The following is a 14,974-nucleotide window of genomic DNA, read 5'->3' as shown; positions in this document are numbered from 1 at the left end:
TTTTGGCAAATGATGTAAATAGACCTTATAAATATTTTTTGTTTCATTAGCTTTATAAAGGCAAACATGTTGAACGTGAACTGCAGAAAAGTAAAAAAAAAATATCTTTTGTTTGTTTGTTTTTGTGTGGATTACTGTGGATTACATAGATTTAAGTAATCAAGCTAACTACGAGCAAATACGAGTTCTTGAAATAATTTAGAAATGTTACCTCTACAGAATAAGACGAGACTGTTATCTCAGACCTTCTCGGGGTTTTTCAGCAGTTGGAAATGAATTTAAATGTTTTAATTCAGTTTTACAAAGAACCATAAGTTTGTGGCACACTTTGAGTTTCCTTGCCGTCTTGTAAAAATCATGTATCGCTGCTGCTGATCACCTGAATCAGGTGTGTTTCATCAAATAGCTGTGAGGCCGGAGATGTTTGGAAAGGAAGTAGAACCCCAGCCCTCTTGGGGCTGGAGTTGGGCACCCCTGTGAGTTGCCCCAGTTACAGAAACCAGGTTTCCTGTAAATGTGACATGAAAAACTGTAAACTTTAGAAGGTAGACTAAATCTACTCACTTTAGAGTACGATCATTTGTTTATTTACAGCAATCAGTCAATATTTATAATTATTTGCAGTTTTTATCAGAAAATGCAGTGGATACAAATGTTAATATATGGTATAAACTTGATAAATGCACAGAAAAGCCTTTTATTTTGCTCTCTTATTAAATTCTGAAGTCTACACAACTGTTATGAGGCTTCTAACTTCCAGAAAACATTAAAACAAATGAAGCTAGGATATGTTGACACACCATCAGATTTATCAAAGAATTCTATGAATTACTTCTAGAGTTGAAAGCCTTCTCCATCCCCTCGAGTTTCCTTCCAAAGCTCTTCCAAGTAAAACGTTCCACTTCCCGTTCAGTTATCCGGTCCTTGAGATGAGAGGAGATTCATGCACATTTGGCAGAGCTCTCTTTTATTCTTGTCCTTTAATCTTAGCGTACAAACATCCACTTTCTCTGCTCCAACCTTCACCTCTTCCCGTGTGCACGGAGGCTGACAGGAAGGATGTTTTGTATGCATGAGTGAAGTCGGGCTTTTTACCCCGAACAGCCTTCCTGTACCCCAGAGACTCAAAAGAAAGTTGTAAAAGAGAAAGATATCATCAGAAAACTTTTGATTCTTTATTCAATTGTGATTGGTTTTTAAGTTTACGACACTTGGTAAGTTTATGTCATTGTTTTTATACTTGTAAAATTATGAGTGTTTCTTTTTATTTTCTTTTTCTTTTTCTTTATTTTTTAAAGTCTTTTATCTGTTGTGTCTTTGTGGCAAATGGACCTCAAGTCTGTAATAAAAAATCTTATTCATTTATAGAAGCAGAAGAATTTGCTGAACACATTACAGAAAATGAGGAATGTCACACAGGCACTATCTACAATTCAGGCATTTTACATGGAGGAAAAATAAGTCATACGTGGATATATGTGGAAAAAGTGAGAATTCAATTTCATTTTATTGATAAAGCCCAATATTACAACACAGTTGTCTCAACAAGCTTCACACCGGTGCTTGTCCAAAAACATAAAATCCCTCATAGAATATAAACAACTGCTTATTGCTAAAATAAACAGGCTAAAAGCTAAACTGGGCATCCCTGCTTCTAGGTAGGGAAAAACTCCTAAAAAAAGTAGATTCTGGAAAGAAAAAAAAAGAAAAAACTTAGAGATGTTTACATGAACGAGGGATCCTCTGCCAGGACGGACAGGCGATGTCCCAGAATCTCTAACTCTACAGCAACATCTAGCAGATGGGCTTCATCCAGATGGAGCCGGAGGACAGCTGGGGTAGTGAGTTGAGCCAGAGGCGAGGTCCACAGCTAAGAACAGGAGTATAGATGGAACTGGGGGACAGATGGGTGCATGAGTTGAGCCAGAGGCGAGGTCCACAGCTAAGAACAGGAGCATGATGGAACTGGGGGACAGGTGGGTGCGCGAGTTGAGCCAGAGGCGAGGTCCACTGCAAAAGACAGGAGCTCAGACGTTCCTTCATCCAGATGGAACTGGAGGACACGAGACGAGCCAGAGGCGAGGTCCACGGCCAAGAACAGGAGCATAGATGAGCCACCTGGAATCTGGAATCTCTCCCACTCAAAACCAAATTCACGTAAAGAACCTTTGGCCGAAACACTCTGAATACTGAATACTTTATTAATCCCACGGGACATTATATAACGATCAACAAAAAAAGAACACAAGAAACACTTATGAAATACATACATCAAGTATGAATCATGAAAGACTGAAATTACATATGTGGAAAATGCTAAAACAAAATAGTACGTAGCGGCTGTGTGACGCGGCGTTCAGGTTTCTCAGTGATGGTTTTTCAAAAATTACAAATACAAAGAACTGCTAATGTAATATTTAGTTATTGCTTGTGCATAAAAAGTTGTGTAACAAGGTTAAACTTTACACAAAATTCCCAGAAGTTAGGTGTGGTACTGTGGTTTTGTTATTACAAAAATAACTAATTAGGTTAATTGTTGAACTCTCCCAGAACCTGACCTTAAAATATAATTTCTTTCCTGTTATATTTATGGGGCTTGTTTTGATTGTGACCTCCATGTGCTTTTTTAACCCCCCCGTGTCCATCAGATTCAACCTTCTACTCTGCAGATGTGAACAACTATCCCTCATTTTCATCACTGTTATTGGAAACCATGCAGACATTTAGAGGCATATGAACGAGAGTGAACTCATCCACCTCTGATGTCAAACATCAGTCTGAGAAGGTGAAGTCTTTGAACCAAAAGAGCTTCTCTGTCTTTGGTGGAAACACTTTGGCTGCTTTCAGCTTTAATTTCATTTTAATATGAACTCAGATCGCTCACAATAAACTCACTGCAATAAGGAAAATGTGCTGTTATTGGCTCTCGGAGATCATTGTGAACAGTGTAATATCTTATTTGTGTCTGCAGATAATGAGTTTAGGGACTGCTGTGTTTGTGGATGATTAGGTTTGGCTCTTCTGGCACGTTTCATAAAGATTAAGATGTATTTTGATGGATTAGTTGTTGTTTTACTAATATTTGGGGAATCTCCCGGGAACACGGTGACATCTGCTGAGCAGTTTCTGAGAGAATAAACCGAAAAAACACCCTGCTGCTGCAATACTACAAATCCGATCTAAATATAAATAAAATATGAGACTATAACGTTTTAAATTATCCACCCTGGCTGTAAGTTCTTAGAAAGCACTTTGCTCTGCTTCAGTGTATGAAAGCTACTATAAAACTAAAGATGCTTTGTCCTAAGAGAGACTCACATAACCTAACAAAGCCTCCAGTTTCACAGAATAATTTGATATAACCTTTTAAATATGTAATATTCCATTTCTATTCAGAACTTGTTCATCAAGATCCTGCAAAATATTTAAATACAAATGTGCATTACGTTAGATGATTTTTTTGCATCAATAACTTTATTGATGCAGTTGAAGAAATCACATAAAAAAACATGAAGCTGATATATTTTTTGAACTTTAAAAAGCATTTGATACTATAAACCATAAAATTATGCTCAGTCAACCTGAACGGCATAGAAATGGATACAAAGTTATTTAACAGAAAGAATACAATAGGTTAACATTGAGCAATTTGCATCCACTAATCTGGAAATTAGTTGTGGTGTCCCTCAGGGCCCCGTATTAGGACCAAAATTGTTTTTATATTAATTATGTATTTAACGGATCTAAATTGTTGAAGTTTGTATCCTTTGCAGATTAAACTAATATTTTTTTACAGTGATGATAATTATAATAACCGAATGAACTATAGATTATTCTAAAAAATGTCCTTTGTAGAGGATAGTTATTAACGTGACTATCTTCCACCTACTCCATACAAGTGACTTGACTCCTATTCGTATCTACTAGGGGTGTTGAGGAAAATCGATTCCACGATATATCACAATATTTCAATGGGCGATTCCATTTAAAATGCTGGCCAGATGATATTTAATTAACTATTTATGAGTGTCCTTCAGCGTCTTACTTTTGTTTTCCACCTAAACCCCCGGCCACTAGTTGGCAGCACACTGAGCCTCTTTGAGCAGCTCCACACCACGACCAAAACAAGAACAAGACCAAAACAAAAACCAGCTTGTGTTAATGTTCAGTCAGCCTCGCGGTTTTTGTTGTTATGAAACGTGTACTTCTTAGTTTTTATTTGGGATGGGTAGTGAAAAAGTGAAAAATGTTGATATATTGCGAATCCTATCGTACAGTGAGACATGTATATTGCCAGACTCTTGCCAATACACACCCCTAGTATCTACAGAAGTCATTTGGAGATTTTTAATGATACTAAATGTAAACGGGTGAGACTCTGTGAATTGTGTTTTTTGGTGAATTAAAAAAAAAACTGAACCCTTTGTTTTATTGGGAGGTTAAATGACAAATCAGACCTCAGTTGCTCCAATAGCTTTATCTACTGTGGCTCTTTGAGATACATGTACATGGCAACCTCCAGGAGATGTATGTTAATAGCTGTTCCTCCACAGTATGCACAGGCCAGTTTATTTTTTTTTATGAGAAATTCAACACCAATGTCCAACTTCACTTTAGTTTACAGAAATTTAGGCTATAGGCTAGGACAGGGGTGTGGATCCATGTGCAAGGCAGGCAAGGGTCAGAACAGGGAGAATCAAAAATGGGAATAAACGCTCAGAGTGAATGCAGGGCAAACAAGACTTCGCAAAGAGCAGAGCTTGATGCCAGACTAAATACAATGATGGTGATTAACTGATGGGAACCAGATGATGCATGTCAGAGTCCTGTCACGGTGGCTGATGGGAGTTGGAGTGTGGAGCAAGGCAGTCAGTATTCTGGTGGTTGAAGGTGGAGGGAGCTGGCTGAACTGAGGCAAGGATGGACTCAAAACTAAGAAAGTGTGATTGATATTAATCAGTAATGCCAATAAATTATCATTAAATGTAACTAAAATGCAATTGTAACTGATGTCATTGTCTGACATATTGTGTAAAACTGATTGTGCTTTTCTTCTAAACATGTTTGAAATAAAATAAAAAAATGTATATTTACCAGGAAAATTGTATATTTGCAAAAACATTTATTTTTTTTAACTAATTTAAGCAATTATCAAGATTCTGCTGAATGAATGGTCAAACAGTGGAAACACATCCATTAATTTGAATGACTGCATGTTCATTCTATTTGTATAAATGAATGAATGAATGAATGAAATGGTTTATTTCAAGCAATCAGGTCATAATACATACATAATTGTATAAAATAATTTATTGTAAAAGTAGCATCACAAATTTTATTGAGAAACAAGAGGGGTACCATTCAGAGTTAAAAGAAAAAAATGTTTTTACTTTAAAAAAAAAATGAATCTGAATCTTAATATCTAAATAGAGCTGACACTATTTTCTTCTTACAGATGGGTTTTTGGTTAAATTATTTGTTGTTTGTGCTTGAAACATGAGCCTATTGGTCAACATCTTGTTGTTTAGTCACTTTATTTTCTTAAAAGTTACACTGTAAAAAGTGAAACATTGGATTTAATAACAAAAGTTCTAAAATTGGTTAAATTCATAATTATTCGTTTTTATCAAATTGCATTTTTAAGCGAGTAAACTATCGACTCAAAAGTTTTATTTGATAAAACCTAAAAAAATACAGAATCCAATGTTTCACTTTTTACAGGGTAAAAATAATTTTGGTAACTTTTGTGTAGATTTGGTTTTGTGGTTGTTCCTACCAAGCTTTTCCACTCGCGTCTCTGGTGTCTCAGCACATAAAAACACAGCTGCAGATCCCTAACAGAGCACAGGTTCGCTCGTTTGTTTCATGTGACATTGATTCCTGAAGCATCGCTGCTCTTATCTTACAAAAGACACAAGACCAGATGCATGGCTCCTCTGGTCCATTGATTTGTCTGTTAGTTTGTAAAAATAAAAGGTACGAGAAAAGGTTAATGCATTATTATTTTATTTGTTTATTTTTTAAAAGTCCCTTTTGTTTGTTTCTCACAGACTGCAAAAACAGACCCTTAAGATTGTATTTAAATAAGCAACTAATTCTACCAATGGGAATGGTCTTAGAAGAGATTTTATTTTAAGAAAAAATTATATGGGGGAAAAATTTGGATTTGAAAAATGAAATCTGTTTTTTTTCCCCTTAAAACAGGCAGAAAATATTGCAGTTAATATTTGACTATAACTTTACAAACAGAAATAAAACTATTTTGCTACAGAAAAATGCTCTTGATAATATTATTTTTCTTTAAAGAAATAAAGTAAAATATTATTTCTTGAAGAATGCATCTTTTTTACTTTCTTAAGACTGTTGCAGTGATACACTCACACAACACCGCTCTGCCTCGCCTGTTACTGTTTAGCACACCAGATTCAGCCTCTCAGCTCAGCAGAGGTCTGGTAATGAGCCAACAGTTTTTGGATCATGTGTGTCGGACAAAATAACAAGGTAAAATATGCAGGAGCATATCAAGGTCACCCTGATAGGAGACACACTCATCACACAACCAAACATATTTCTACCAGTTTGATTTTTTTGCTACAAATGGATTTAGACTCTTATTTTGAAATGAAATATGAGAAATCATAATAGGATGAAAAAGTGCCGAAAATTACAGGAGTAATCACTAGAAAAGGGAAGATTAAATAAATGTATCATATTTTTGTAGTATATTTGACAGGGACAATGTGCAAAAACGTTTAAGTCTCCGTCTGATTAAAAATTTTAACATGTCTGTGTGGAATTTTTCTGATAAAAGAGAATAAATGTGAGAAAAATCATTTCATTTCCGAGTATTTCTCCTTTTAAATCTCTGCCAGTCAAACTGTCACAGACGGACTCTGTTTGAATTAATGATCCAGCTCCAAAAGCCACGCCCCCTCAGAGGAGATTTTGGACATAGAGGCTTCAGATCGACATGAAAAATGTTTTTTGAAGACATTTAAGTTGTGGGATTTTGGTTAAAAACGTAATAATCATAATTAAAACACTACTGGGAACGTTTTTTTTAATAAAAAAGAATGACTTTAAATGACTTGTCACATGTTTGAGACCAGACAATAACTAATGTGAGAAACAATCATTGTATCTAGACAGACTTCTGCACTGCCGTGGGTCAGTTTGCTTTGAATGTGTCTAAAAACAGACAGTATTAGACACTTTTTAAACATTTTTTGAAACTAAAATTTGAATCCAGAACAACTCCTAAAAAAGGAACGTTTTAATTTGACTCTTATTTATGCAGACAATATACGTGGAAAAGAAGGACTTCTGTTTCTGTGTTTTGGTAAAATACATTGCCACTGTTTTGTCAATATTCAAAGTGAGAGATATTTTCCATAACATTGGTTAGTTTTGTTTAACCACACCGGCTGCATCACTCCCATGTACATAAACAACAGCGTCATCCGCATATGATGTACGTGTGATATTTTTGTATGTTTAAGGTTTTTTTGTATGAATACTGTGGCAAAATGAGCCAAATATCCAATTAATTTTATGTTTTTAATTTTTTTTACTTTGAAATTTAACAAATAAAATAAAATGGGTAAAATCTGCTCACAACAGTGCTGCAGTTTCTTTTTCCATTTTCGATAGTATGTTGTGGGTAGACTTTGTTACTCAATCCTTTAAAGGTCCACCGTTCCCTACAGACATATCCCTGATAGGAAGCAGGAATAGTTGGATAATGGATAATGTTCTCCTTTCTTAAAAGCCTTGAATTTTTCATTATGTCTAGTCAAGTAAACATGAAAAAAAGTTTTTTAATTGACTCAAAATTATTATTTTTTCCCCCAAATTTTAAAGTATTAAGCAATAATGCATTATAATGAACAGCTGTTTTTTATAATTATTTTTTTCTAGCTTTAAATGGAAAAATATAATATATATAATATTTTACTGTATGAATATTTCAATTAATCAAAAAAAAAAGTAAAAGTAAAAAAGTGCTGAGTTGGTAAAAGTCCCATAATTGGGACACAGATGGACTCAAGTGAGAAATAACAGTTTGAATTGTGACTCCTTCACGTCCTCGCTGCCCTGACAGAACATGGAGATCATTATTCTTTCACAGCATTTATTCAGAACCAAGCACATTTTCTTTGAAAACTATCCTTGTTGAAACTAAAAAAAAGTCATTCATCTTTTTCTTCTCTTGCCTTCTTTCTCTTTTGTCTTTGTCATTGCTTTCTATTGTTTTCCTGTTTGTTTGGTGGATCCGTTTGAACTCCCGAGGTCACGCCTGAGCGTGCACGTTTGTGTAAAACTCTCCTCCATCTCGGTGCGACCCGCTGAGCTGCACACTAAATCAGTTGTGTCAGCGCGCCAGCTAATGAGGAACAAGGTTGAGGAACCTTGATCTTGTTCTGAAGTTGAGGAGCAGAACATACATCTTTGTAATCAATTTCCCTTTCTTTGTTTTCCTTGCAGTCTCAGCAGAAGTGCATCGTGATCTTCGCCTTGGTGTGCTGCTTCGCCGTGCTGGTGGCTCTGATTTTCTCAGCAGTTGATATTTGGGGCGAGGATGAGGATGGAATCACGGAGGAGAACTGCAGCAGGGACTGCAGGTGAACTTTAGGGACAAAAACACATTTTACTGCAGTGTTGATCACATTTCAGAAATATTTTTACTTAAACATTTTTTATAACTGTCAGAATAAAAAAAAAATGCTGGAAACCTTTTTAAAATTGAAATATTTTCAAGATTAAACCTTTTTTAAATATTTTCTGTAGCGTTTACTTTTTTGGATGCAAAGATTTCCCAACAAGAGGGCAATTATTGATTTTTTTTTAAATCAAACTCTTTATTAATCGAAAAGTAAATAAACAATATGAATAATGAATAATGTCTAAATAAATGTTGTGGAGCTTTTCATTTAAAAGCCAATAAATCCTTAATTATCTGGTTATCTTTATTGTTAAAGGGACATTGAAGTAAAAAAATATTAAAGTAAAAAAAAAAAAAAAAGCCAAAATCCAAAAAAATATTTTTTTTCCTAGTTACTATCTGATGCACACCAAATAGTAACAAGAAAAAAAAGCACCAGTGAGCACCAGATAGTAACTTGTAAGCACCTGTTATAGTCTGGTGCGCACCAGTTACAATCTGTTTTTTTGTAAAGAAAAAAGAAAGTCGGGTTACTATTTGGTGTGCACCAGTTATTATCTTTATTTGTTTATTTTTTTTAATTCGGTTACTATCTGGTGCATACCAGTTACTATGTTTTTTTTATTTTTATTCTTGTTACTATCTGGTGAGCACCAGTTACTATCTAGGGGGTACCAGTTAATATCTCTTTTTTTGTATATTGTTACTATCTGGTGAGCAGAAGTTACTATCTGGTGTGTAACAGTTACTATCTTTTTTGTGTTGTTTTTTTAATTCTTGCTACTATCTGGTGAGCACCGTACAGTAAACAGAATTTATTTCTTTATTTTTTATTTTAATGTCTCTTTTAAGGTTCTGTATTGCACTGAACAACAGGGTTTCTTTTATTCAAATAAGCTATATTTTCCATTTAAAAAAGAGATTAAAAAAAGTCAGTAGCTGCTCTAAAATGTACACATTTCCATATATAAACAGTATTGTGTTCACAGTGGCTTCTTTATTAGAATTATTCTTTATGTTAGGAGTAGATTTTTTAAAGTAGTTTAGTTAAAAGTAATATTTTGTCACCTCATTAAAAACAAGTAAGGTTGCAGTAAAATGTCATAAATCTTTTGTTACAAACTCCTCCACTGCTTCCCTGAAATGATTAATCTGCTGTTCTTAAAGTTTCTTTAAACCGTACTCTGGCACATTTCTACTGTCTTTGCACATTTTTAGAGAATGGGGGAAGAAGGGAAGAAAAAGAGGAATTGTGTAAAATCTAATTCAGTGAGTCCTGGTGGTCCGGGGGGGAAAGCACATTTTGAGCTGAGCCTGCAGAGCTTCTTTTCTCCACACTTCATACTGGTCCCCCACCATTAGACATCTCCTGTCACCATCTTTTTCGCTCAAATTGGCCATTAACAGCCTCTCAGAGCCCTCCACCAGGCCTGCCTCTCTTCATCTGAAAGTAAAACCCTAACTTGTGAGCCTGAATGGGTCTCCTCTGAAAGACCCCTGAAGCTGAGGGCTACAATGGGGACAAATGTGAGGTTGGAGGGAGCCAGATGGAAGATTATGAATAAATTCATCAGCTGTTATTGAATCACCATGGAAGACAAACTCGAGCCACTGAAAACCCGTTATGTGGAAAACCTTTAGCACATTGAGAAATGAAATAGCTGACACAGAAGAAGTGGAATCATTCTTAAAAGATTAAGAAAGTTAGAAGTTTACAACATTTTATTGAGTTTGTGCATTGACTGCATACAAGAACTGGACAGAGCAAGTGTGACATCAATTCAGTCGTCATTTTTTCATGGATGCCGCCAGACGACGTCACTATCGCCACGGTAACAGATCCCAAAGTGCCACCAGGTGGCAACCTAAATGCAAGTTTTTCAGCTAATTTCGCCACTAGGGGTTTGAGAAAAACCTGATTAAATCTGATTGGACGATGTGCCGGATGGTGGCCGTCCAAATGAAACAGGGCTGGGTTGATCAAATGAATTAATTGATCTAAACTTAATAGATCAATAATTGATTAATTAAAGGAGAGATCGACCTAAGATATAATTCTAAATTGATGCTAACGCACAATGGGATTTCCCATAGGACGGCTAATGCTAACGCTCAATTGACGTAAACATACATTGCTGACGAAATAAACATCTTTATAAACTCACAGGGATGAATTTTACAAACTCTTTTAGGGAAACATGTTTATAAAGTAACCAAAAAAGTTGTTTTTTGCTCATACTTGCTTCATCTTCTGGAATAAAGTATAATGCTGTAGTGCAATCGCCACCTAGTGGCCAAACTGAAATGCTCTCCAGGAGAAGCAGAACAATTGTTGGAGCTTCTCCAACATTAACAATTTCAATTTTATTTTACCCCAAACAGGAAACAGCAGGTCAAGAAAATGAATGGATGGATGAAAAAATTACTTAAAAAAAAAAAAGAAAGCAGTCACTGGTGTATATTAACAGAGCGCTGCATGTTTGCATTCACATTTTAATCAACGTGTTGTTACCGTTTGGACATGAATCACTGAATTTTAGGATTACATAACACATTTTGCCCACAGCAAACCCACTTTGTAATAAAAAAAGGTGATTTATTTCAGTAAGACAGACTTTATTAACCAGGGTGCGCCAAGGCTTGCCGGTACCCTAAATGTACTTCATTAAAACAGATGCTTGTATTTCCCGTTTGTGGCATTTCTAAAGGTTTATAATGAAACTGACTGATTAGTTTTCTTACGTTTGACCAATTAGTCAAACTTCTGCAGACCACTCTTTCTGTGGACTGAGGCTACGGCTGCTCTTTCATTATTAAAAAAGCTTTTCAAGGTCCTAAACTGCAGGAGTAATGACCCAGCAGCTTTTTGTTTTGGCGCTGCTTATTTTCTTTTAATCTGCTGCATAATGAAGACGGTTTCCTCGCATCACAAGGACAGAGGAGATGAGTCGGGGCGTCTGCTTTACATTTTAGAAACTCCAGTGAAGTATGATGTCCATCCTTATAGTAAGACGAGTACCTGTTTTGGCTAAAAGAGAAGAACATTTCAGATTCTTATGTGATATGTGTCACACTGGTAGATGTCATTACTCGTCTGATGCATCACTTGTGCTCGCAATATTTGGAGACCAGGTGGCTCATAAAAGTGGTAACCAGCAGCTACTTGATCGCATTTCTGCGATTCATCCTTAAAACTTGTAAAAATCAAATTCCTGGGAATTATTTTCACACATTCACAGCTAAAATGTTAAATGGGAAAAGGGATCATGTTCACTTATGTGAAATTATTCATTAGTTAAAGACCCACTCTGATGAAAATCGTGTTTTTAACATGTTCTTGTTGCATTTTTCTGATGATGTAGACAAAGAAAATTATGCCATCATTAAATTACTGTGAATCAGGAGCAGACAAAAAAAACGCTGTTACAAAGGAGTAAAGTCACATGGTGGGTGTGGTCCACTTTCTGGCTCGCACTCTGTATTTTAAGATATTTTCATGTTCTTTTATTTATTTATTTTTAATGGAAGCATGTTGCATTCAATTGAAAAAAGGCCACATTTTTTATTGAATGCAATACGCTTCCATAGAGATTAAAACTAGTGATAAACAATAAAATAACTACATTAAAGTACAGTCCTAAAAAACTAACATGAATATATTGAAATATGGGCAACATGTTGCATTATTGTGTTGTAGTTGTGAGTTTTTATCATTCTTCAGTGACATGGAGTAACGATTAAGTGTGTGTTTGTGTTGGCAGTGTGAGGAAATGCAGGATATTACAAGCGTACCTAAATGCAGCACATAAGGGCGGAAATTCCATGCAGCCCCTGAATGCACCTACTGCAAATGTGGTAATTAAATCTGCACAATAAAGTCAAAATAGCATATTTGCTAACACTTTATTATGAATACACACTATTAGTTAACCATTAGTTGATCATGAGTTAATAAAATAGGAGTGATGCTTTATAAATGATTAATTAAGCATTATCAAGTAGTTTGTGTTTTTATTAACACTTTATTCTTGATTTAAAATATTATTATATTGTGTTTATTAATAGCATGTTAAGACTTTATTCATTAGCAACTATAAATTAAAGATTAAGTATTAAATTATTCACAAACTAGTTATTTAGAGGCTGTTTTTCAGTTGTAAGCTCATTTATAAAGTGTTAGTAAATGATTTAAAAAAAAACCTTATAAATGTATTCTTATACATCCACTTTTTTAGGCAGACACTGAAAAGTTGAGGTTGTGAGTTTGAAGCTACAAGACATGAAAAACAAGATCTCACCTGCTATACTGATTAGTAAAATAGTTTATCGCCAAATTGAAGCTTGACCCACATTTGGAGGGTGTAAATTTAGAGTCCTGGCTGTAAGCTAGCGGGAGAAAACAGCTTTCAGTTATAGGTGATGGGAAGAGGGAGTGGGGTTGCTCCATGCCAACAGTCCCACCAACATCTTCTTAGAGGCGAATTTTTAATGAACTCATGCCGCTCTGTAAAAACTAAGAAAATGACAATTTTTAAAAATTTTGGCTAAAAATCACAAATTATAATTAAAAGAACACAAAGGCTTTAAAATAGATCTAAATATCATAAAAGTGGGACTTTAGGCTGAAACTTCTAGTTTATGGTCTTTATTCTTTTTGAGCTTTCTCTCTTTGTTTTTTTCATATTATTCATGTTTCCATTCTGAAAGGCGTGGGCATTAAATTTATCATATACCTGTGTTTATGGTCTGAATCATTGTAGAAGTAATGAAATACTCTGACATGATCCAGCTGTGCTCACCTCACACCATATGAGTTTGTGTATCAGTCATAATTCAGGAAGCTTGTACTTGCAGTCACACTGTCTTTCTGCTTCACATGGACCTTCTCTCACACACAAACTCCCGACATGGAGTTTACACAACTGCTTTCCTGGCTGCTGAGCCTGAATCGCACTCATGACTGCACAGATGGGTCACAAAGGAGAGAAGCAGCCGCGGCGCAGGCAGACTGCATAAATCAATAAATCTTCAGCAGATGAAACAGTTGCTGCCTTCCTGTTTTCTTCTGTGTTAATGCCAAGCCCTGTCTGGCTGTTTAAGCCAGTGAGAATCACTATTCATCATATGTCTCAGCTGTTACGGGAGACTGAGTGGATTCTTCTGACAATCAGATTAGCTGCTCCTCCTCATCCTTGATTTTATCAGTGAGAGGGGTTTGGTCCTGTTTTCTGTTCTGTTTAAAGTCAACTCGTGCAGGCTGTGACTGGTAGCTCCAATTTGATTACAGTTCTGTACATTTTTTTTGGCTTAAAGACCTTCTGGACTGACTTATGGTTTAATAACAGCAGATATGTCACCCTTGGCACCTTGAGAGAAGGTTTCGCCTTGAAATTCTACCAAAATCTGCCTCACTCAGCATATTGACTTCCATTCCCATGAAAGGATATTGGCGTGTTATGATCACAGTGGGTGCACGCCCGGTAGCTTGACCTTTGGCCATTTTCCAATCACTGACTTGGCTTTACTGGAGCTGGAAATAACATTTCAAAGTGTGATTGGACAACTGGCCTCCCCAATGTGACGCCGCTCTTTCGTGACCTGCAGGACACTCTCCCACCAGCACGTCCTTGATTGTTAGACCCTGAGGTGTCACTCTTTGGCTGACTCAGAGCTCTGGCTTTTCAGGGCAGACGCGAAACGGGTCCAGGTCCAAGACAAGCTACAAAGGAGATAGATTGTTGGAAAATGCTCATTTTAATGTTGTGATCAAATCTAACTATATTACTAAAGCACTTTTAATACACAATCGCAAAAGGCTTTACATAGTAAAAACTAATTTCAATCGATAAACTGGTCGCAAAAACCTTTGTATATGGGGCCGAAATAGTCTCATTTGATTTGTGTGTGTAATTCTTGATTTGTAACTCATACAATACATTTTTTGTGTAACTATGTGTACTTGCAATTGTATATTCACATGTACAAAAATTACAAAATACTTTATACACGTGTATATATATATATACACAAACACACACATACTATATATATATATATACACATATATATATACACACACACACATATTATATGTACACACACACACATATTATATATACACACACACACACACATATTATATATACACATATATATATATATATATATACATATATACATATATACATATATATACACACACACACATATATATATATATATACACACACACACATACGTACAATTTACACAGGCACAACTTAAAATTAGAACTTCCAAAACTCAAAGAAGAGATCTGTGCTGCAGGATTAG

General features: G+C 35.5%; 1 protein-coding gene across 1 annotated transcript in view; it reads left to right on the top strand.

Moving 5' to 3' along the window:
- Positions 1-14,974, top strand: part of LOC112161924 (inactive phospholipase D5) — a gene marked incomplete in the record, with an annotated part of 94,876 nt that overhangs the window by 55,263 nt on the left and 24,639 nt on the right. The window contains 1 exon segment of the mRNA XM_024297478.2: positions 8,485-8,621. Within this exon segment, the coding sequence (XP_024153246.1) occupies positions 8,485-8,621 (137 nt within the window).

Source organism: Oryzias melastigma, linkage group LG15 (genome assembly GCF_002922805.2).
Source record: "Oryzias melastigma strain HK-1 linkage group LG15, ASM292280v2, whole genome shotgun sequence".
Lineage (NCBI taxonomy): Eukaryota > Metazoa > Chordata > Actinopteri > Beloniformes > Adrianichthyidae > Oryzias > Oryzias melastigma.
This window is presented reverse-complemented; position numbering and strand designations above follow the sequence as displayed.